Source organism: Centrocercus urophasianus, unplaced genomic scaffold, assembly GCF_019232065.1.
Source record: "Centrocercus urophasianus isolate 14NV4802_14NV808 unplaced genomic scaffold, USGS_Curo_1.0 seq_10, whole genome shotgun sequence".
Taxonomy (NCBI): Eukaryota; Metazoa; Chordata; class Aves; order Galliformes; family Phasianidae; genus Centrocercus; species Centrocercus urophasianus.
In genome coordinates, this window is record NW_024884142.1 from 1,072,989 (window position 1) to 1,094,012 (window position 21,024).

A 21,024-nucleotide genomic window follows, 5' to 3' on the forward strand; every position below is an offset into this window, starting at 1 on the left:
CATAGTTTTCAGTAGGTTTTAGAATTTAGTAGTGTCAATGAAGAAACACTGTTTTCAAAAAAATTCAGAAGCACTAATCAAAACTTGTAATTACACCGGTACAGATACAGACTGCTCAGAGTACCAGCAAAGCTGTATTTTAGTGCCTTGATATGAAGACACAACATGAACTAAGATGCAGTGACGAGACAATTAGGTTTACTTACAATCACTGGCTTCAGCATGCCTACTGCTTTCTTCCTAAATAGGACCAAACTTAGGAAGCTGGGCAAGAAATGTATTTTTAGCAGTCAGCCAATGGTCTAGGTACAGAAAGGCAGGCACTGCAAGGATGCAGCCTGGCTTCACTTACTGTTGTAGGACTTTGGCTCAACAGCAACAAACTTCTAACAGCTCAAAATGCAGGAAGAGGTGTGGTGCACGGTGGTTTACCAGAAATGTGCAGTGGGAAAGGCCTGGGATGCTCCTCTATCTGAGTAACATTGAGTTGTGGATTGTGTTTCTGAAGGAACATCTGCTGCCTCCACATATTGGGAGAACAGAAGTGGAGCAACCTCATGTCACCTCATGGCACATGTGGGCTACAAATAAATGGAAACTGGGGCTGGATTCAATGCTTATTCATAGGAGAAAGGCAGGCAGAAGAGGGCAAGGGCTAAGCTGAGTAGATGAGCTACGGGTCCCCACTCCATACCTCTGAACAGACAAGATTTCAGTATCCAGCCTGCTTCACCTCTATTAATATTATCCTAAAATGACCCTTTCCCTTGCCATGGTTGATGCCAGCACTGCCTTGGGTGTTGACTGGGTTCAATCACGTGCCATGCTGCATTCAGCTTGCTGACATTTGCAAAATACCACAGTGACTTGAGCAGGTAACACCAGCCTAAAGATCTCCAGACACCTCAGGTACTTTCAACACCTGCATCTACTGTTGCATATTTGAGCATGCTTGAGGTGTTTTTAAATAACCTGTTAAACCATTTGAAGTCAAAGAGGTTTCACTGATCTCTGGAGTGATCTTAAACCACACAACTCACTGTCAGATGTCTCAGGTTATTTAGCCCAGGGGGACACCTTAAGAATTCACAAACATGCACAAAAAAGCTTTGAGGATCTCGAGAGCACACCAGCAATTACACAGTTCACCTTATCTCCATTTTCTAAAAAGTACTCCAAGCCTCCTACTCCCTGTTTCTTTTAAGTAAAGGTTGCCTGCACTGCACATGGAGTATCATGGAGTATCATGGAGTATCATTCAGCTCTTTGGGGATACTCTGCAAGCACAGGTGATACTCTGCTTCTTGTAGAGCTGGTGGAATAAAAATGTATTCCAATATTCCTAAAGCATTTTTAGAGAAGAAGAAGAATCATATCAGCTCACTTTTCTGGATATTCTCCACTGGTTCTCCACTTCTCCCACGTTTTACTTTATTTGCAAATAATCTGGCGTTACACATTTCCCAACAGAGACACACAGCAACTCCACATTTCATCACATATTTTAAGCCTTCAACTTAACTAATTAACTTTACTTACATTAAGAAAACAGAAGCATTGTCTTCTAACTTCACTTTTGTGTATTTTTGTTAGGAAATGATAATACACATCTGCTATATTGATTGGTGACAAACTCACCTCTGGATGGTTTGGATGATTTTTCCAAATACATGTGGTGTTGATGCCTGCTAGACAGTATAATGAGTCCAGGGAATGATTGCTTAGCTCTGTGGCTGGCACTTGTACTATCTTGGTACGGAAAAGGAACGCTTCTTTGCATAATGCATTCATTTTTGCAGTACGCTCTGAGAACTGGAAAACCTCATACTGTCAGTCAGTGGATTAAATGAACAGTGGCAGCCGTAGCTTTGTGATGGAAAAAGCCAGGCAATAGGTTTGTTTGCACTGCTGTATTACAGAAACACGACTTTTGCTGGTTAACGCCCTCCCGCTGGGCGCTTCATGCTGCATCATATGCATGTCATGTTATGTTAGGCTGGACACAAACAGCAGCAAGGGAGCTGGAAAGCAGCGCTGCCTTCACCAGGGAGGCTCCAGCTGTGGCCACACCAATGCCTCGTGATTTCTTTTACTAGGGAACACTGAGAAGAGAGTCATAATAATAGTAACAAGCTTGTTTTAGCTTTCTGAATGTGCCTAGGTGGCCTGAATGCCTCATAACTGTATACTGTGTCATTTATTACTTCCTACTCATACTTGGTCTACCAGGCTGAACACTCAGACCATGACTTGTTATTTGTCATGATGACAGGACAAGAGGGAATGGCCTCAAGTTGCATCAGGGGAGGTCTGAATTGGATAGTAGGAAGAATTTCTTCTCAGAAAGAATGGCTGGGTATTGGAACAGCTGCCCAGGGAGGTGGTGGAGTCACCATCCCTTGAGGTGTGAAAGGAAAGGGTCAACTTGGTACTTAAGGACGTGGCTTAGTGGGCAATATTGATGGTAAGTCAATGGTTCTAAGTTGATCTTAGAAGTCTTTCCCAACCTTAATGATTCTATGATTCTATGACGTTTCAGCATGACTAAGAGGTTTGGGACACAAAGGCAGCCTCCAAGCTTCTCTGCAATGACTGCATAAGTGCTGCTTCTTCAGGTGTTTGGGCACATCCAGATGGAAAGCTGCCCATAGCCACCCATCCAGCACAGAGCACATGCTCCTGATGGCTGTTACCTGCAGGAATGTCCTTGTAAGCCTGAATGCTAAACCTTGCTTCCAAAAGCAGCCTCGGCTCTTAGGGTGCAAGTTGGCACAGAAAGCAAATAAACTGCAATCTTTTAAGCATTTTGGAAGTTTGCACATCTGAAATTGGTTGGTGTAGTAGAAAATTTGACCCCTCATCTTACCCTTCTTCTGTAGAGCATCTGGCTCTGTCCTGTAAAATGTTCAGAGAGCTCTAGGGCATCACATGCTAATAAACACAGTTTTAATAATCTTCAGGTCTTGGAGGATTCAGACTCTGGAGCCTCTATGCCTTTCACACTACTGCTATATCCCAGTTAAGAATGACCACCTCTTGCGACAGGACAGGAACAATTTGAACAGGCACGTGGGTAACAATCCAATAACTGAGCAGTGCTTTTTAAAGCATGGAGCAACACACAATGCTAGGATAAAGTTTCACTGCACTTCACAGTTTTTGGGTCTAAAATTACCAGTTGTCCACACCTAATAACTGCTTTCCTTTCTCCTCTACTTTGAACTCATCACTTCTAGCTGATAACTAGCTGTATTAATGAGTGACAATTGCCTTCACTGAAGATCCGGATAATTGCCTCTCTGGTATAAAATGCATGCATTCCTGCCAATCTGCTACAAACACATCCCCCTCCCTACAACCCATTTGCTTTCTGCAAAGGCATTAAAATACCTGAAGCGCAGAGATTTCTGTCATAATACGGGTTCACTCTGACAACACGATTCCCTTACCGATCATTGGAGACTCTATAAAACTCCATGAATTGGTCTGAGGGATGTAGGACTGCAAGACCCCCGCAGCTCGGCCGGCTTCGTTCACCCCACCGAAGACATAGATCTTCCCACCACAGACAGTAGCAGCAGCTGAGTGCACAGCTTTGGGCAGAGGAGCGATGGTCTCCCACTGGTTGGTGATGGTATCGTACCTACAACAACATCAGAGTGAGCTGCAATGATGCAGTGTCAGTTGAAGGCAGGATAGACAGGCAGAGAAAGCAGGCTGGAATAAAACAGAAAGGCAGCTTGACAAGCTGAAGAAAAGCAGAGGTGGAAATGTATTTTTTAACATCATACAAATTCAACGACTTGGTAAATAGTGTAATTAATGCCTTTTCTGAGCTTTTAAAACATTGATGAAAGCACAGAGAAAGCTAGTTCTATTTTCCGTTCATGCCTCTCAAACCTCATTTTAGTCCAAGTTAAAGAGACTTAGGACATCTTTGTTAAGATGTCTTCCTCTAATTAATTTCTATTAATGACTGTACAATGAGATTATTCTTGCAAATCAGTGCAGTGATATCCAATAGCAACAGCAGGCAGGCAACTGTTCATATACTTCAGTTGTTCAGCTCGTGGAACAGATCTCACCTGCGCTATAATGTGACACGATAGCTCTTTTTGCTCCAGTTAACTGACCAGCGGGGCACATTTTGTGCCAGAGTGAGTTGCCTCCATTTAATTTCCATTGTGCAAACCATGTGCTTCATTGCAGGATGCTTCAAATCTTAATGCTAGGATAAGATTTTACCAGCGTGTCTGTATTTGACATGAAGCAAACAGAAAGAGTGTGTATGAAAGTGCTAAATTAGTTTTAAGGTCATCATTATCTGATTTAATTAAGCCATTGACCATAAGGGATACGCAGTTAATAATCCATGGATAAAGATTCATTTTAGACAATGTCACAAGTACAGACGTCAGTTTTTTTTCTTAAAGATAATGTGGCAGGGATCCAAATAGCTGCTCTAAAATGAATCTTGGAGACAGTGGAAAATAATGTGATTCTTAGGCTTCAATATTTTCATGTAATGGCACATTCAGTCAACTAGGACTTGCCTGAGTAGCGATTACTCAAAATTGCGTACTGCAAAAACAGAAGCCCTCATCACCCATTTAAGGCTTTTATTCTTAGTATTGGTAAAATGCAATAGGAGAACATTAAATGAATCCACGGCCACGAATCCGTCTCTAGAAAATGATGTAGTGGCAGGGGAATTCTCCTGTTGTAACGTGCCCCTCAAATCCTCACTGTCCAAAGTTGGGAAAAGTACGAGTGGCAAAAGGGATGTGACTGGTGGAACAGCACAAGCTAATGTTCTTAATGAAAATGCATTAATGAGTTTCCAAGTAATATCGCTGAAAGTAATTAACATACTCATAAATGAAGGAAAAGCAAGAGGGAGGCAAACTTTAACTGAAAAAAATGGGTAAAGTCCCTTATAATGAGCGTGGAGAACTGCATTTTACAATGCTGTAAATTAGTTACTGAGAAATTAAATTCATCTACAACAAAGTGATCAAAGGGCAGAAAAATAATGAGATTAAAGTACATGGTGCTGGGAACGTTCAAGAGGACAAACCCATATTGGGCTGATTTATAAAGTTTGGTACCAAAACAGAGACTACTGATGCGTGCTTGACTACACAAACAGCTCTTCCAGGGAAAGCACTGTGTGCTGCATCTCTTGCATTTGCCCAAAGCAAAATTGGCAGAATGTCACACTATATGAAGAGTTTCGTACACTGATTTTTGGTTACACTTCATCAACTCATCTACTGCAGTATTTTGGGTTTGGTAATTCAAAAATAATTTTTTGGTGTGCTGTTATGTATTAAAACTGGTTAAGAAATTGATTAAATTAGCTAGAAATTTGGCAGACCTCTGTTTTCAAGACAGGCACGTTACTGTTAATGATTTTCTGATCATTCCAATACATTTTCAGACAAATGAATATATATCCTTCAAATTTGCTGGAGTTTGGATATGGTTGAGGCTCATGTCTACAGCAATACTGGCAGAAGATTCAAACTGCAAAAACAACAGCTCCTTCTCATTATGGGGACCTCAGGCCTCCTACATCCCATTTTTCGCTCACTTTCACGGTTATGCTCTACAGTGATGGAATTCATCTTTCTGTGTCCTGCTCTTTCAACAGCCACCGGGAAACCAAAATTGACTGGTTTCAATTCATCTGCTGAAAGCCAAAGGCTGCAAGTCCATGGGACACGGGTGCAAGTGGGACAGCTTAACACAGCGCTCATCTTGAGTGCCCTTTGGTTTCAAAAGTCAGTGAACCATAAAGGTGGAAGACGATTCTCATCCAGCCAACACCACCACCCAACCTGGGTTTTACACAGGCTGCTCAATGAAACAATGCCCTTAAGTGCCAAACTTATTCCTGCTGTTGAAAAAGAGAAGGAAGTGCCTTCATGGCTTCCTGATATCTAATTCCAGTCTGCTCCACTGGATTTCTCTGGTTCGTGACCTCCTGGCAAAACTGCAGACCTGATTTCTAGCCTACATCTCCCACCCACCTTTTTTTTTTTTCTGTTAGATTATAAAAATATCTGCTATCAGCTCTCTCCTTCATGCGTGGAGTTGCAGAAAAGAATAAAGTCACATCTTCACCTTCTATAGGACAAACTAAGTAGTGCAAGCTCTTTAAGTCTTCCACCACAAGGCAGATTTCTATCTTTCAAATCAACTCTCAATGTGTTTACACAGGGATTAGCACTGGATTAACTAAATTGGTTTAAAAATGAATAAGGTTTAATATTCACAACCTTTGTAAGAACTGGAAACAACTTCAAACACTTTGCCTCTCTGCCCTCTGCCCCTTCCATTCTCTGTTCCGCCTCCAGTGTTGCCGTCACTGGGGCTGGTGAGGCTCTTTGCCTCCTTGAATGCTGCTCAAAGGCCAGCAGGGAGGGAACTGATTTAAAAAATAATCACTTTGATCTCTTTCCATTAGTCAAGCTTTGCATTTGATTCCCTGTTTGAAGACATAAATGGAGACTTAATGTGAGCTGGCTTTGAGCCATGCCAAAGTTTTTCTTCCTTCTCCTCCAATGCTCCCTGTAGTCTCAATGTGTCCATTCCTGTCCTTGGCTAAGGGCCTACAAAGCCCATCCAATTTGCTCAACTTGAAACTTCAAGGACATTTCACTTCATGTTATGGACTCCTTATGTTTTGCAGTCCCTGCATGCTATGGACAGTGTTCTCTCACTTGACCCTTGTGCAGGCGTTACGCTCTATGTTTTATTTATATACCCTCGACACGGCAAATGATCTGAACCCAGCAAAAAATGCAGCCCAGGTGTGAGGAAAACACACTCAGAAACAACCTTGCTACTTTTCCAAAGTCTCCAAGCTCAGAGTTTCATCTGCAGGCTTGGATCCTCCTTTTGCTTCACTCTTTTGGTTTAGCACCTCCTCTCTTCTTCTTCCCCTGTGGCCTTGATACTAACAGCAGAAAAGCCCTTCACTTCAGTCCACACAGTTCCTTGCTTAGTCAACTTCTGTTCTCTTCAGTATCTGAAAATAGCACCTTTTCCCCCAAGAGTCTCTTAATTTCTCTCCTAGGTTAAACAGTGTCTTCATTTATTCCTTATAAAATCCTTCCACCATGGTCAGTAGCTTACAGACACGCACTCTCCAGTTTCTTATACATTATTTAATTCTGTTTGCAGGAAAGCTGCTATTCAAAATGAAGCTGTGCGGTGTCATATTGATCTGCTCTTCAGATGATTCACATGTTGTTTAAAACCATACTAATGGTTTACTATTTTTTGCCTTTTTTATATTCTTTTGACTGTTCTGAGGAGCTTAAGAAACTATTCTTGCACAGGGCTATATATTTAATTTTCTTAAGACATCAATAAAACAGTGGGTTCTGAAGCAGTTTATAAAGCTTATAAGGCTTATTTTTTACGTTGAATTTTTTAGACTGTCTTCCAAGTATACACTGCCAGCTGAAGTAATCTCCCAGTTTTAGACAACCCTATTGTAAAAGTGCTGTCAGGTCAAGGGGATTCATCTTCTTCTGTCCTTCAAACAGATAATAACCACAAAGCACCCAAATATCCACACTTTTAGTCTCATACGTTGTCTTGTCAGCATAAGCAGTCTTCTCGCCTCTCAAATTGCATATATTACAAGGCCCATCCATTATCTAAAATCCTACTTCGTGGATCCACTTCATTTCTCCGCCTCCCAACTCAAGTCATATCTCAGAAAGAGACAGAAAGTGTAATGCTCTCTAGCCTAATACCTAATGACTCGCTCCCTGTCACACAGAAATTTGCCACAGGGGCTTGATTGAGAACTGCGGTCACGCCGTTATTTTCCTAAACAGCCATTCCAAAAACATAACTCTCCCTGAATGTATACCATGTATATTCACAAGAATGGGCTCATAACTCAGCCAGCCTGGCAGGTGCATATTGTTTTGAGATGAGTAATAGAAGATTCCTACCTGTCTGTTTATGATAGTCGTGTAATACAGAACTTTACTGCCTCTTTACAGATCGATAAAGGGTAAAAAGTCTTAACTGTGTTGAAGTTGATGGGAAGACACCCACTGATTTAAGTGGCACCAGCATTCTTTGTTGAGGCTACACCCTTCAGCATCAATGACACAAGTGAGAATACAGACAGAAGAGCTCAGGAGTTGGTGCCATAAATCATTAGGAGTTCGATGGTCCCTGCTTGCTTTAATGCTTTCTAATGGTGCAGTAGATGTGTTCAGCGCAATCAGGTAATGGCATGTACAGTTTTACATATGAAGTGGAATAAAAGCATCCTTGTAATGTTTTAACCACTTAGGATTAAATATTCAAAAAATTCCCAGAAAACAGGTGGAGAACAAGAAGAAAACTGGGCGAAAATATATTTGCCATCTTCAGAGACCAGCTGTAGCAAGAAACTCCACAGACTCCACCTGCACAGGCTGCTAACTGGTGAAGTTGGGGTAAGTCACTGTGAACCAGAAATGTGCCCTCCACATTGCCACCGAAAACCCTGAAATCTGGCCTGAGCTGGGTGCATCACACTTCAGCTGGAGGAATAAGAAGAAAGCAAAATGTTGCTGGTAAAGATAAGATGTATGTGCATGAAAGGAGGCGGTAGATGGCCCAGAGGATGTCCAGTGAGTTGCTCTTTTCACTGGTGGCACAGTCCAGGACTGTATTATTCACCAGGCCTGGCTAAATCCCCATAGCTCTGTTGAGGTGGATAACAGGACGACGATGCCCCATCTGGGATGAAAAACAACTAAAAAGAGGGTGCAGCCTTGAAATTTAACACTGAGGGACAAAACCTGCAAAGGTAAATGTAGTTTTTGGCATCACATAACTTGGAGCATGTGATCATGTCACTTTATTGTTATTTTAATATAGTGCTTTTGTAAGACCTGCTGGAATGACAGAGAGGTTCCCCTCTGGAGGGATGGAACAGGAACACAGAATATCCTATGCTGGAAGGGACCCATCAGGATCATTAAGTTCAACTCCTGGCTCCACATTGGTCTACTCAAAAATCTCACTGTCCCATCCAAAACCCTAGCACAATAGTCAAAGAGGAATATTCAGCCCCCACATAAATATGAGGGAGGCCAGCTTCTTGTAGCTCTCACTGGGGGGAAAAAGAGTGGGCAAAGTCAAGAGCTGAGTATGAACTGAGCATACAACAACAGATAACTGAGCAATTACAGTGATGATGTTCTGTATTTCAATGCTTTGTTTTGTTTTTTGAAAGTACCAACCCCATGTTCAGATGGCGTCACTGTTGGCAAAGATGAATGCAGTGATTCCCACTCTTCAATTACTGAACGCTCAAAAAAATTGGCTGTCTGGTCCGAAAGGGGACTGCTTTTGTCTGAAAAGGCATGAGTTTGCTCAGTACAGCTATGAAGGTTATCTTTTTCTCACCTGCATTTCTACAGCAGACCCCTGAAACATCCTTTTCAAAACACACGGCTTCAGCAATGGCTTGTTTGCTTCTGTAATTCCCCACTGTCGTACAAAGAATAAGAAAGGAAACATCCAAAAAGCTCTCTCATTTCTTGGCATAACCCAAAAGAGGCCATGTTGTACTTTTTCCATGGCTGCATTTCACAAGTCACTTTATAGACAATAGCAGATTAATTATAACCACAGGCTTAGCAAATCCCCATGACAAGACATCCTTATTGTGGTAGAGACAGCGTGCACTGAAATGATAGGGAGGAAATCTACTACTTTCCTACATAAAAGTCTCTTGGTGGGGTGGTTACAAGTGCAAGCTAACAGGGCTGCTCACACTGAGCTGTGCTGGGTATGCCAAGGGCCTGAGTGTGACTTTGCAGAGTGCAATGTCATTTGTGTAAAGGGCTTGGGTGACAACGGCGATAGGGAAAGAGAGGGGGGCAACTTTGCTCCATCTGGGGTGTATTCAGCTGGCCGACGCTATGGATGCTTTATTAAAGCGAGGCCATGAGAGTTACAGCAGAGAAAGAAATGAGACTGGGAAAAATGAAAAGGAAGACTTTAATGAAGGACATTTATCAAGACATCTCTCTGCGGTAGCATTATTTAGATGTTGGTCTGTATCAAGAGATGGAATGGAAGACTGTTTATCTCTCCTGAGCTTGATTCTTCCCACATTCAAGACAACACTTCTCTTAGCTAAAGATTTCCCACCTTACATTACAAGACAAATGCCCTCAGAAATAAAAAAAACTTCATGAAACAGTGAGATTTTCTTCAAAGCAAGTCCCAAGGGCAGTGCCCACCTTAAACTCAGAGTAAAGAGTGAAGCAACACTCACGTGTTGCATTCACTGCTATTATTTGTTATTTATTATTCATTCTTTGCTGCTGCATTTCCCTGGCTTGCTGAGAGCATCACCAAAGTCAGCTGCCCATGCCTGCGCTGGGAGGGAATGTTACCTGCAGACCTTTTCCCTCAGTACACATCCTTTCCAGTGGCTATTCTGTCACATCCTTCTCTCCTTGACAAAACAGTGTTGGAACTGTGAAGACTGAGAAACACAAAACTAAGGGCATATGTGAACGTTGATCACTCAGCACCAGACAGACCTTCCTGGCCATGCATAAGACAGGTACCATCTGCTCTCTGTCTGCTTGCCTCATCCTCTACAATTTCCAGACCTGCAGCCAGTGTCTTACAGAGATGTTTTCCTTCTGTAGCCTTCAATAATTCCACAAACTGGCCTCTCTCAAGCACTGAACTATGCAGAAATCCTTTGGAAATAAAAAATTAAAAAATAAAAAAAAAGTAATCATACTATTGTACCAAAACATAAAGAACAAAACTTTTGGACATTTCCTAATTTTCCAAGTGCTCGACAATGGAACAAGACAAAGCTTCTTTCTGGATAGGCTTTGGTATCCAGCATTTGTGATACATGCTAGAAAAAAATCCAAACACAAAACGCTCAGCCTCTGCATAAATGGAATATAAATGCTGCAACCTCCAAACACAGAAATAAGAGATAAAGAGCACCTTTTATTCTACTGTTTTGAAAAATTCTCTTTTTTTTTTTTTTAATACTCCTTTTTGGATTCTCTGTTAAGGCAACTTGTACCAGGAAGTGCCTACCTCAAAACATTGCTGAAGTATTCAAATGCAGCTCTTAAAACTGACTCACAAACAGAAAGCTCATACTTTTGGCTGCCAGATTCAGTAAGAGAAAACCTTTCACAAAAATGTTATCACCCATCTATTGTCACAATGCACTTTTATGTATCTGGGTAAGGCTAGGGATATATGAATCTTTTTGGAGTGGAATATTCTTAAACTGCATTCAGTGGTTTCTATTTTTTAATGAGAACATTGATATGCACAGAAGTTATTACGCTTTTATTGAGTGTTGTGGTTGACATGATATTGGTTTTGGAACTCCACTCTGTAAAATCATTCTTTTGTGCTTCTGTTCCTTCCTTTTTTGAAAGGAGAGTAGGAAATATCTGAATTCTTCTTGAAAAGAGAAGCCTCCATTTTTTACCATCTTTATCCAGCCTCTCTCGCCAGGAATTCAAACCTGTTTCCACTGCTTGTTTTACTCTAAGCTTAGCAAGTCCCAGGCCAATAGCGCCAAAGGCAGGGCCTTCCTTCCAGCCACGTCAGAGCTGAAATGCTTTACCAGCAGGGTGCAGATGTGAAATTTACTTTGCTGTTGCCTTTTCTTAATTTAAAAAAAAAAGAAAAGAAAAAAAAAAAAAAGAAGGATTTTTGAGGTCTGCTAAGACTTCCATCAGTACCAAATTCAGAGGACATTTATTAGTCTATCGAGTTCACTGTATAATCTGTGTGAAGTGTCCAAAGAACCTTAATTCCTCCCTTCCCTCCCCTGAGCAAACCAACAAACAATCTGGCAGCTCTCATCTTTGGTTTCGAAACAATGGTTTCCACTGAAGCTTTAAAAGAAATCTAATCCTGCATATTTTCCTCCTTTCTTAGCAGTTGTGAAAGCTTATTTGAACGCGTACGACACGTTCGACGCGTCCTTTAAAAGGAAAAGCAACCTCTAGCACAGCGAGAAGTCAAAGCGCCAGCAAACCGCCACTCTTCTTTCTTTTTTACCTTTCCACATGGTCAACGTTGCCTGCCACGCCGACCCCTCCGATGGTATAAATCTTCCCGTCGTACACCAGACTGTTATGTCGACACCTGGGGACTGTCATCCGGGACACGAGGTTCCAGTTATCGAGCAAGGACATGTAACACCAGACGTCAGCCAGTGTGACACCCGACTCCATGCCGCCTGGCACCAACGTGTGGGTGAGGGGAAGAAAAAGGGGAGAAGTACATGAGCTCCTGGAACGGGAGCAGCTTGGCACACAGCAATCAAAGCCAGTTACAAAGTAAAAACTCTTCAAATGACATTTGACTAATTAAAATAAATCACCCTCAATACCGAGCATCTGTTCCGATGATGCATATCTGTGTCATTTATTCATGCGTCCCAAAGGCTTTTTTTTTTTCTTTTTTCATTAGATGACATGAAGAAATCAAGATGTCAGACTTCAAGGGACAAGTACGTAAGGGGATAGACCCTTTCCAATGTTCATAAATAACTTCCAGTCTATTAAATTACTGCAACACTTGCAAGAAGGTATTATGAGGCATAACCTATCTGGGATGCAAGACACAGTCCAGAATGAAATCCAAGTGCTTCATACAGTGATGGATCAAAGCAGCATATACATGGGCAGAACAGATTCAGTGCTTGCACTGTAGGCTTAATGCCTGATTTTCAAGGACAAAATTCTTATTTATTTTCATTTGCTGATAAATGGAAGAACCAGCTGTACTGTTCCTTCAAATCAGTTTAAGATGCTCAAGTGAAATCACAGGATTATAGAACGGTTTGAGTTGAAAGGAACTTTAAAGACCTTTTAGTTCCAACCCTCTGCCCTGGGCAGAGCAGTCACCCACCAGCTCCCACCCAACTTGCCCTTGAAGGCCTCTGGGGATGGGGCATCCACAGCTTCTCTGGGAAGCCTTTGCCAGGGCCTCATTGCCCATGTAGTGAAGAGTTTCTTCCTTATCTCTAATCTGACTCTCCTCTCTTTTAGTTGAAAGCCATTATCCCTTGCCCTTTCACTGCACTTCCTGACAAAGAGTTTCTCCCTGTCTTTTCTGTAGGCCCCTTAGGCACCGGAATGCCATGGTATAGCCGTAGAGCCTTCTCTTCTCCAGGCTGAGCAACCCAAACTCTCTCAACCTGTCTCCATAGCAGAGATGTTCCAGTTCTCTCAACATCCTTATGGACCTCCTCTGGCCCCACCCCAACAGCTCCCCATCCTTTCTGTGCTGAACACAGCACTGTAGGTGGGGCCTCACACACTTCTTTTGATGCAGTTCAGGATATGGCTGGCTTTCTGCATATGTATATTGGCAGTTTTTAAACTTCTCACAGTAGCTCCCAATGGAGCTACTTATTTCATGCCTCACTATTCCCATTTTGGAGAACAAGAAGGCAAAATGATTTATCTGAGACCACACTAGGAGTCTTCAGTGGAGCCAGGGAAAGAAACAACTCTCTCAGTTCTGTGGTTTAATGACAAACCCAGGCTTTCTCCTTGCTATTTCATTCTCAAAACCTACAATATGCATTGTGGAGTCCAGTGCTTCGAGCTTGCAGGAATTCAGTCCCTTTTCTATTGGTTTCCCTTATGTTTTTCCTATGTCTTATAAGTTTGAGCAAAGCAAAATATCCAGTGACACTGTGCTGGGTTTCCAGCCATGCAGGACTTCCAGCTCTCCTATTTTATCCATTGAGTACCACCAACTCATTCATCCAAATTCAAGGGAAAGAGCTGAAATGAGCTTTGAATTCAGGACTCGATGGCTTTTGCCAGCAGGTAAGGCACAATCTAAAATATATTTACATATTGGAAAGTGCTCCAGCTAAGAATAACTACAAGTCAAAAGCCTCCATAGAAGGCTTTCGCTCTGGCACCAAAAAAGAGCATGGGCAGAAAATGCCAAACAAATAATTTCCTTTTTTTTTCTTCCTTTTTTTTCCTTATTTCCTTAGGGCCTCTATGCAGTATTAATGGAATTTAACACCACAGGCAGCAATTTACTGCAGAAAATGTAGTGAGGTTACACCAGAAGGGAAAGGTAACAGCTGTAACTCTTATTGGTACTGCCTAGTGCATCTCTGTCTTCAGATCCCACACACCTGCACCTCCCTGCCCCGACTCCTTCCTTCATCCCCAAACCTCCACACTGCTGCCATCAGAGCAAGCTGTAGCCTGCTAGCAATTGCTTTTCGCCCTCCAGCCAAGCAGAGGTACCACAAGACTGCAAATAACCAGACACTGCAATGCTACAGGCACAGAGCAGACAGCTACTTTGGGAGTTAAAGCCTTTTAAGGAGCGTGGTCTCAGTTTCATTGAAACTAAGAAGATTATAGGGCTAGTGACTACTGTCAAAAGAGAGGTTTCAACAACAAGTACAAGAAATGAATGCCCCTGTAAGCAAATACTGTAAGTGTAGGTCACATATTCAGCAGTTCAGCCTGTCTGTCTCAAATTCCATAACCCACCATTTAGACTCAACTACAGCCAATATTTTAAATTGTGTTACTATGGCAGTGGAACCTCTTTGCATGCCTGATGGTTGTCAGGCCTATTTTTTTGATGTTGCGACAGCAAAATATTGCTCTTGACTGCTTCGAAAGCACGCTAGCGTGGCAGAGAAATGGAGAATGATAACAGCATGGAAATCCCCTTTCCCAGCACCTCTCTCACTTGTCTTTTTTCATCTTATCCCCCAGGAACAACATAACCTTCTTTGCTTGTTCTGTCTGTGTTGCAAGGAGGAAGCTTTTCTCCCAGCCCCAGATATTTGCTGCTCACCTGAAAGATAAATGTTGTCTCCAGCGCTGACCACGCTGAAGAACTCCCGATCATAGAAGGGCAGGCTGGCCAAAGGGTACCACTTGTTGTTTTGAGGATTTAAGCAAGTGACCGCTGTTAAAGCACGTTGGTTCATGCCAATCATCTGACGGCCCCCAACTAAGACTATCACCTCAGCTACACCTAGGATTCAAAAAGCAGAAGAGCATTGTAAGAAAGCGATACCTCTCTGCTAGGCAGGAGACTACAAAAAGCACTCAGCCATCAGAGCAGCTGTAACACATTGTGGATGCATCGGTCTTTGTACAATCAAATCAGGAAGAGTGAGGAAAAATGGAAAACTTGTGGGGAGAGTGGGGGGTGAGCATGCTGGGGGTCACTGGGAAGGCAGCACATCATCTGGACAACATTCTAAAGGGGAAAGAAGTAAAAAAGTTCTTCCCATGTAAAGATGTCTGGTGACTTCAACAGTCTTTGGGTGACACCCACACGTATCAAATCCTTGTTCTGCTGAAGGAAACGAGAATTTTCTCAAGGGCTGTGATATCACTGCAGCTTGACTGTTATTTAGACGAAATATAATGGGATTGAACCTATAGAAGTTGTTCTTCCACAGCAGGTTTAGCCTATGGCTACTTTTCTTCATCCTGACTTTCTTTATCCACGTATTTGCTTGGATAATTTTCAAGGGTCTTTTTTTCCTGCTTTTCCTGGAGAAACCTGGTTTTCCATATGCAGGAAACTCTTCCTCAAGCCTCTGATGGGGGTCTTAATGGACCAAGTGTTAGGAAACAGGAGAAAAAGAGCTTCTGCTCCATTACTGTCATTAACTGAGATTTATCTGTGCTTGAACAGCTTCCCCAGGCTCATAGCACACAAGGTGTAGAGCAAGCCAAGTTCTCTGCTGGGGCAAATGGACAAAACTTTTGCAGGCCAAATCTCTACGTTTTTTCCTCCCACTTGAATCTCAGCCAGTAGTACATCAAATCTGATCCACAAGGTTCTCCAGAATCATTCATTACAGTGGATTGCAACTGTGGGTCACAGTTTAACTCTGGGACATTTTCTGCCTCTAACCCCCAAGTGCCAAGTGCTGGGGATAATTTGGATTTAGTGCTAAGCAACAAGTGTTAAAATTGTAAGGCTCAGTGCAATCTGTTGCCAGGAAGGGCAGACCCAGAAGCTGGAGCATGAACTGGAAGGAAATGCCACTTCAGGAGCTCTGCTTGTGGCCAGAGCCATTGCTGTGATCTGTTACGGTGCCCAGCTCAGAGTCAAGTGCATCCAGGTGCCCAGAAGTGAGGCTGTCAGCCAGAGAAATCAGGAGCTCCAGCACTGAGCAATGCTTCAGAGGAACGGATTATCACTGTTTTTCATTAGCTCTTTAAAATATATATGTATTTGTCATTCAAACAAGGTTACTCTCTTACAAGTTATTAAGCCAAAGTGCGGTAGAGTTTTAAATAAATATTTTTCAGTAACAAGAGATCATTATTTTTGCAACATACCAGAAAAGCTAATCACCTGAGCACAACATAACTTGATTATAATCAATGACCTCGAGAGGGCATGTGGCATGCTGCAGTGAGTCCACAAAGGATGTTTAGAGATCCTTTGTGCCTACGTGAATGCCGTTGATATGCAAAATAACACGATTCTATATAATTAAGCTCTGACCTAAAAAACTATAATCACCCTCTCTTACCCTGCGAGAATCACTTTTCCCTCATCAACAAGCTTCTGGAAATGCTTCATATTACACCTACAATTTTATATACATAAAATAAGCACTTTTCAAAAATCCCTTCAAACATCACACCATTAGTCGTCTTCAGTGAAAGACTTTTTAGGGTAGATTGTTATTGAAAGTCCTCTACACTTCATTCTTCTGAAAGGTGCCTTGATGAGAGCCTCCAGAAGCAGCAAATGATGCGGTTTGATATGCCATCTCAATGCCATTACACCTTGTCCTATCAAAGCAACCCTGCTAAAGAGTCTGTCCCCTTCCTTCCTGCAGACACCCTTCAGATGCCGACAGGCTGCTCTTAGGTCTCCCCACAGCCTTCTCTTCTCCAAGCTGAACAGCCCCAGCTCTCTCAGTCTGTCCTTGCAGGGGAGGTGTTCCGTCCCTTGGATATTTATAACACTAACGTGACACAGTGCTGCCACACTTGTTTTTTTGTTTTTTTTTTTTTTTAAATGTGTATTTTTCCAAAAAGGAAAATTTGTGGGATTTTGAAAAGGGTTTTTTAAAAGGGAATTTATCCTGTGTATCCGTTTGTTTTGGAGGCAGAATTGTCTGTACTAGTACTGCAGGACTGCAAGAATACATTTACATAGGGCTGTGAAAGTGAGGCTTAATTATGAATATTAATCAGCTGCTCCTTGCAAGAGGTTGAATGGCAAAGAAGCAAATGTTATTATTCATCTCTTCCTGCAGCCAGAGAAACTGAGGCACAGGGGGTTTGACGACAGGACAGTGATGGAACATCACATTGACCCTCACTGTCTCTGCCAAAGCTTGTAATTCCACCTGGGGTGGAAGGGACCTCAAACATCACCCAGTCCCAACCCCCTGCCATGGGCTGCGTTGCCAACCACTACATCAGGCATCAGCTCAGGCTGCCCAGGGCCCATCCATGGCCTTGAGCACCTCCAGGGATGGAGCACCCCCTGCTCTCTGGGCAGCAGTGTCTTCTCAATGAAAAATCTCTCCCTGACATTTAACCTTAATCTCCCCTCTTTTAGTTTGAAACCTTTCCCCTTTGTCCTATCACTATCTACCTATGTAAAAAGTTCATTTCCCTACTGCTTATAAGCTCCTTTTTAAATCCAGTTTCAGGAATGTACACCTAAATTCCTAATGTTGGGCCACTGGGAGAGGCTCCTACATGGAATGGCCTGTGTTGAAAACAACCACAATGACCGTTTCAACCCCCCTGCTGTGTGCAGGGTCGCCAACCAGCAGACCAGGCTGCCCAGAGCCACATCCAGCCTGGCCTTGAATGCCTCCAGGAATGGGGCATCCACAACCTGCTTGGGCAACCTGATCCAATGCGTCACCACGCTCTTCCATGCTCAATCAAAGCGGAATTGCAAACAGAGCTTAACATTTTGCCAAGTTCATGCTGGAAAGCGAGCAAAGGGAAGGAGCCAAGGTCTGTGCCCCAGCCCTGAGCGTGCCCTGGTCTGTACCTGGGTGCAAGCTGGTGCTGCTGAAGGAAGTTTTGTTTTACCTGCAGAGAGCCTGGGCCGGGTCCTCGGTGTCTGCATCTCCTGCCGGGCGTGCGGCAGCATGTGATAACGCTTGGCTTCGTTCACCAGATCCCGGCAGGCCTCCGAAGACTTTATCAGCTCCTCATTGTCAACAACATTTAGCAGATAGCTGGGATGGATGAAGGGGAGACGCACCACCGCCAGCAGCTCTGCGGCGTACTGCAAAGGGGGAGAAAACAACAACGCACTGCAGCCTTTGTTCAGCTGCTCGGCATCTCCGCCTCCGTCTGTGCAAACTGTCCCTTGTCACCCAACCTGCAGACATGCTACCCTTGGAGCTGTCCTGGGGATACGGATTTTGCACTGGTGCTTGGTGCTCAGGTAGGCCAGAGGTGATGCAGCCTTTGATGCTCTGTTATCAGGGCTGGATTTGGTCCCAGAGGGAATGAAAACAATCCTCAAAAGGTGGTAACGCGTGTTGTACAGCTGTACGAAGGGCTTTCAGAATAAAAGCTCATTCTGAACACATGCTGAATGTAACACCTTATGCACTGGAGACATGAGGTAAGCTTTCAGAATTAACCTTGAAATGCAGGAGTGATCGTTACAGCACAAATAAAAAAAGGAGAAAAAACAAACAAACAAAAAAGACTATGCTGGCATTGTGGATGTGAAACAAAAGCTGGCAAATAGTGTGGGTTTTAACTACCACTATGGAAGTCGATGAATAACACCATCTTTTAATTAATAAGGTTTATTTGTTGGGGAAACAAATAACGCATTTCTAGATTTTGGAGAAGTCGGACTCCAGAGGGTGCTATACAAATACTGACAGTAAGTTGCATCTTCTAAATAAATACATTAAACCTTGGAGGGCAAAGGACGTCTGAGCAAATGAAGCTGTCTGTCACTGAACATGGCTTAAAGGAGAACAAACCCCCCATGAGAGAAAACTGCGATCGAAAAACCAAGAGCCCAAACACAGATTATTCTTTTTATATATATGTTTCTGCCATAAAGCACCACGGAATACAGTGAGAAGCTGAATGGGAAAATGTGGTCCTTGAGAAGAAATCCACACAAACAGGAGGCAAGCAACAGGAGCACGGCAAGAAAAGATAATCTCTTGCAATAGACAGGCATAAAAATTGTGGCCACCAAAGACCCCACATGGGACTGAGGTCAGGATGCGAACAAATATTCCTGAGGCTCATAGTCCTGAGAAATGCTGGGCACTGGCAGCATCTGCTGGCCTGCACAATCCTCTGCTCTTCCAGAAGCTCCTTGGCTCTGGCAGGTTTTTAAGCAGCAGGAGAGCCAAGGCACAGCAGGAGCAGGGACATGGAAGGGTCACTGGGAGATAGGAGAGCTGCAGCCAGCTAATGGGCTTCTCCTTAGGGCTAGCCAAGCAGGTGAGAACACAGCAATGACTAGGATTGCTTCCAGGGCTTCCCCTTTCCCAACTCTAATGGAAAAAGCAGGTTTCATTTGGGGAGAAAACAGGATTTTTCCTTCCAGTGGGAATGAATTCACACTGTTTTCCTGCCTGAGAGCCACGTCAGCCTGGTACAAGCTCAATTAGAGCCAGCACTTTACCACCTGCAGTGAGCTGAACCCTACCCAAGACAGCAGGGACGTGGCAGCGGGAAGACAACCAGGGTCACAGGCTGAACGAGGACAGCAATTTTACCTAGGGCACAATGGGTTTAGGTCTAGCTACCCTGCTGCTGTTCAGTGCCAGAGGAGTGATGCAAAAGGAAAAATGACAGTGCTTCTCTTCTGAAACAAATCCCCAGTGACTGGTGACCGTGTGGCTCCATGCTGTACCTCCAGAATGGCACAGGATCACATGGCTGGGGCTGAGTAAGGCTTGGGATCACTCCATCAGCCCACGAACAAGGAAAAAAGAGGCACCTCTCTTTTCCCTTGCTGAAATCCATTTCTATAGAGCTTTCTTAGGAGGTAAACTGGCTGCTCCCCTTCCCCAGAGTGACAAATGTCAGGCACTTGGCTGCAGATACCATAATGCCCTTAAGCAGTAGCTTGTAGGAGAGGGAGCAGTGGACATATGGCAGTGGGTGGCAAAGCTCTGATTTCAGGAAGTGCTTTTTTTAAGAAGGTTGGGGGCGTTTAACCTTACAAGGGAGCCAAGACGAAACATGGAATCGGGACACAGGAATAATGCGGATAGCAAGTACACAGGGATGAGCCAGACAAGCCCTGGCGGGGAGGTTAATCCCCATCACAGCCTGCTTAGGAAGCAGAAAGAGCTGCTAAAGGGCAGTTTAAATAAAGTTGTGAAATATATACACCCGTAGCAGAGCAAGCAACTTCCCTTGGCGCTGCAGCACGTGTGAGAGCAGGGCTGTACAAGGAGCAGCTGTACCATGAAGAAGGATAAAGCACGAGCCTAGGTGTGCACTGAATTAGGATGAGGGGTCCAACAGGCACCAAGATGTCCCAGAGGTTGGTTTAAATTCGTATATCTGGAATTTAAACCAGAGCAGTGCTGGGCGATTCCTGGATGAGTCCCTTGCCCCCAGGTTGCCCACAATAAATGGGGCATCACTGCTGCATTAGCATGGTGAGCTCTTCCTCTTGCTCGCCCATCTCTCTTTAATTAGGTAAGTGAGAAAATGTGATTCTGTTTCTCTCTTTCATTCCCCACCCTTTCTCTCCTTCTTTGTCTGAGCTCGTGGCTTATTTCGAAGGGGAATAATAATTGGAACATGTTGCTCCCTTTCCTCAGCTTGAAAGTTAATGCTACATATCAAAACCCATGTCACTTTTCACTCTTACTCTCCCCCCTGCACAACCAGCCAGGAAAAGCTCTGTATATGTGTGTGTGCATGCATGGCCACGCGCAGCCGCGATTCAGGCTCATCCCCAAAGGCATTAAGGGTACACATAATAACAGTGTTTTTTACCAAGGGATTTGAA

At 43.5% G+C, this 21,024-nt stretch overlaps 1 protein-coding gene across 2 annotated transcripts in view; it reads right to left on the reverse strand.

Annotated features, from left to right (window-relative positions):
• Positions 1 to 21,024, reverse strand: part of KLHL29 (kelch like family member 29) — a 403,260-nt gene that overhangs the window by 17,186 nt on the left and 365,050 nt on the right. For both annotated transcript variants that reach the window (XM_042829821.1, XM_042829815.1), the window contains 4 exons: positions 18,105 to 18,303; positions 14,869 to 15,051; positions 12,082 to 12,262; positions 3,450 to 3,643 (listed from right to left, as the gene is read on the reverse strand). In XM_042829821.1, coding sequence (XP_042685755.1) covers positions 3,450 to 3,643; positions 12,082 to 12,262; positions 14,869 to 15,051; positions 18,105 to 18,303 — 757 coding nt within the window. The remainder of the gene's footprint in view (positions 1 to 3,449; positions 3,644 to 12,081; positions 12,263 to 14,868; positions 15,052 to 18,104; positions 18,304 to 21,024) is intronic.